Here is a 1,782-nt window from a genome sequence, read left to right on the forward strand (position 1 = left end):
AAAGGACTTCTCATCTGCCCACTAGGCAAGACATTGCCCAGTGCAGGCCTCTGGGAGCCACTGCTGTTCTGGTGTGAGGACACCCCATTATACAGTTTATTTTCTCAAATGAGATTCCCATTTCAAGGGAAGTCTAATGATAAAAGTGTCATTCTGTTAAAAATACAATTACAAAATAGTTTCATCCTTCATAAATAATGAAATGTGAATTTCCTACACATCCAAATAAATGAAGGTGTTTACAATTGCCCTTTTTTTTTCCCTCCCTGCAGCTCTCTCCATATAGAAAAGAAAAAACCAGTTGTTCCTCAGCATTAGGAAAAAACGTACCTGTGCTGCATACCTACGTGGATTTGAGACCTCAGTAAGGATGCAACTGTGCTGTGAATCTGTAAATGGCTCTTGCATAAGGAGCAGCTGGTCAAACAGTATCCGTGTTTCCATGTATATCTTCATGGTTTGCATTATTCTGGCCACAGTGGTTGGAAATTTGACGGTTATCATCTCAATATCACATTTCAAGCAGCTCCATACGCCTACCAATTTCCTGATACTTTCTATGGCTACAGTAGACTTTCTCCTGGGATTCCTCATCATGCCTTGCAGCATGGTGCGCTCTGTTGAGCACTGCTGGTATTTTGGGGAGCGCTTCTGCAAGATCCACACAAGCATGGACATTATGCTGAGCACAGCTTCCATCTTCCATCTTTCCTTCATATCCATCGACCGTTACTATGCTGTGTGTGACCCTCTAAGATACAAATCAAAGATAAATACTTTTGTTATCCTGGTCATGATATTCATAAGTTGGATGGTCCCTGCTGCTTTTGCTTTTGGGATGATCTTTCTAGACCTGAACTTGCAAGGGGCAGATGAGATTTATAATCATGTACATTGTGCAGGAGGATGCTTTCTCATTTTTAGTGAAACTTCAGGTGTTGTGGCCTCCGTAGTGTCTTTTTACATCCCTGGATTTGTTATGCTGTACATCTATAGGAAAATATACTCTATAGCCAAGAGGCAGGCAAGATCCATTGATGCAATTAGCCAAAAAAAGATGCGATTTGAAATGAAGCACCACATTTCACTCTGCAGAGAAAGGAAAGCTGCCAAGACGTTGGGCATAATAATGGGAGTGTTTCTCATCTGCTGGAGTCCATTCTTCTTCTTTACAGCAACCAATCCATTTATTAATTATGTGATACCTCCTATTCTCATTGATGCTTTGGTTTGGTTTGGTTACTTAAATTCTACATTTAACCCAATTGTTTACGCATTTTTTTACATGTGGTTTCGCAGGGCATTAAAGATGATTCTATTTGGAAAAGTTTTTCAACAGGACTCTTCCAGGACTCATTTGTTTTTAGAGTAACATGCTTTAAACGGTTGGATTCATGGCTTTGAATTTTTGCCAGGAGGCTGAACTCCTTGATGTAAGAGCTGAAAATTAAGGAAACACCTACTTGTTTACTCATTTACCAAATCTGTTTCAAGCAGATAAGCAACCATTGCGCTTTACATCTTCTTTCATTCCAGATTGGGATTTGTATGTGGTGTTTTGGTTATAGCTATTTATATGCAATGCACAAAAGAGCAAGACTTAAGTTTAAAGAAACTTACAGCACTTAATATCCCTGCTCTTAATCATTAAGAAATTACTCTGATACAACAGATTAATCTCTTGAACAAGGTGAGTTTATATTACAATATTTATTTATTGTCCTCTAGAAAGAGCAGAAAACCCTTTCCTTTTGAATTTCTAGACATCTTTGAGTAATAACC

General features: G+C 38.7%; 1 protein-coding gene across 1 annotated transcript; it reads left to right on the forward strand.

The window, feature by feature from the left end:
• The first annotated feature begins 307 nt into the window (after nt 1-307).
• On the forward strand, nt 308-1,372 carry TAAR1 (trace amine associated receptor 1). Its single transcript, XM_009819598.2, has one exon. The coding sequence runs from the start codon at nt 371-373 to the stop codon at nt 1,370-1,372; it is 1,002 nt and encodes a 333-aa protein (XP_009817900.2). The 5' UTR covers nt 308-370.
• The last annotated feature ends 410 nt before the right edge of the window (nt 1,373-1,782 follow it).

The sequence above is a fragment of the Gavia stellata genome, chromosome 2 (genome assembly GCF_030936135.1).
Source record: "Gavia stellata isolate bGavSte3 chromosome 2, bGavSte3.hap2, whole genome shotgun sequence".
Classification (NCBI taxonomy): domain Eukaryota; kingdom Metazoa; phylum Chordata; class Aves; order Gaviiformes; family Gaviidae; genus Gavia; species Gavia stellata.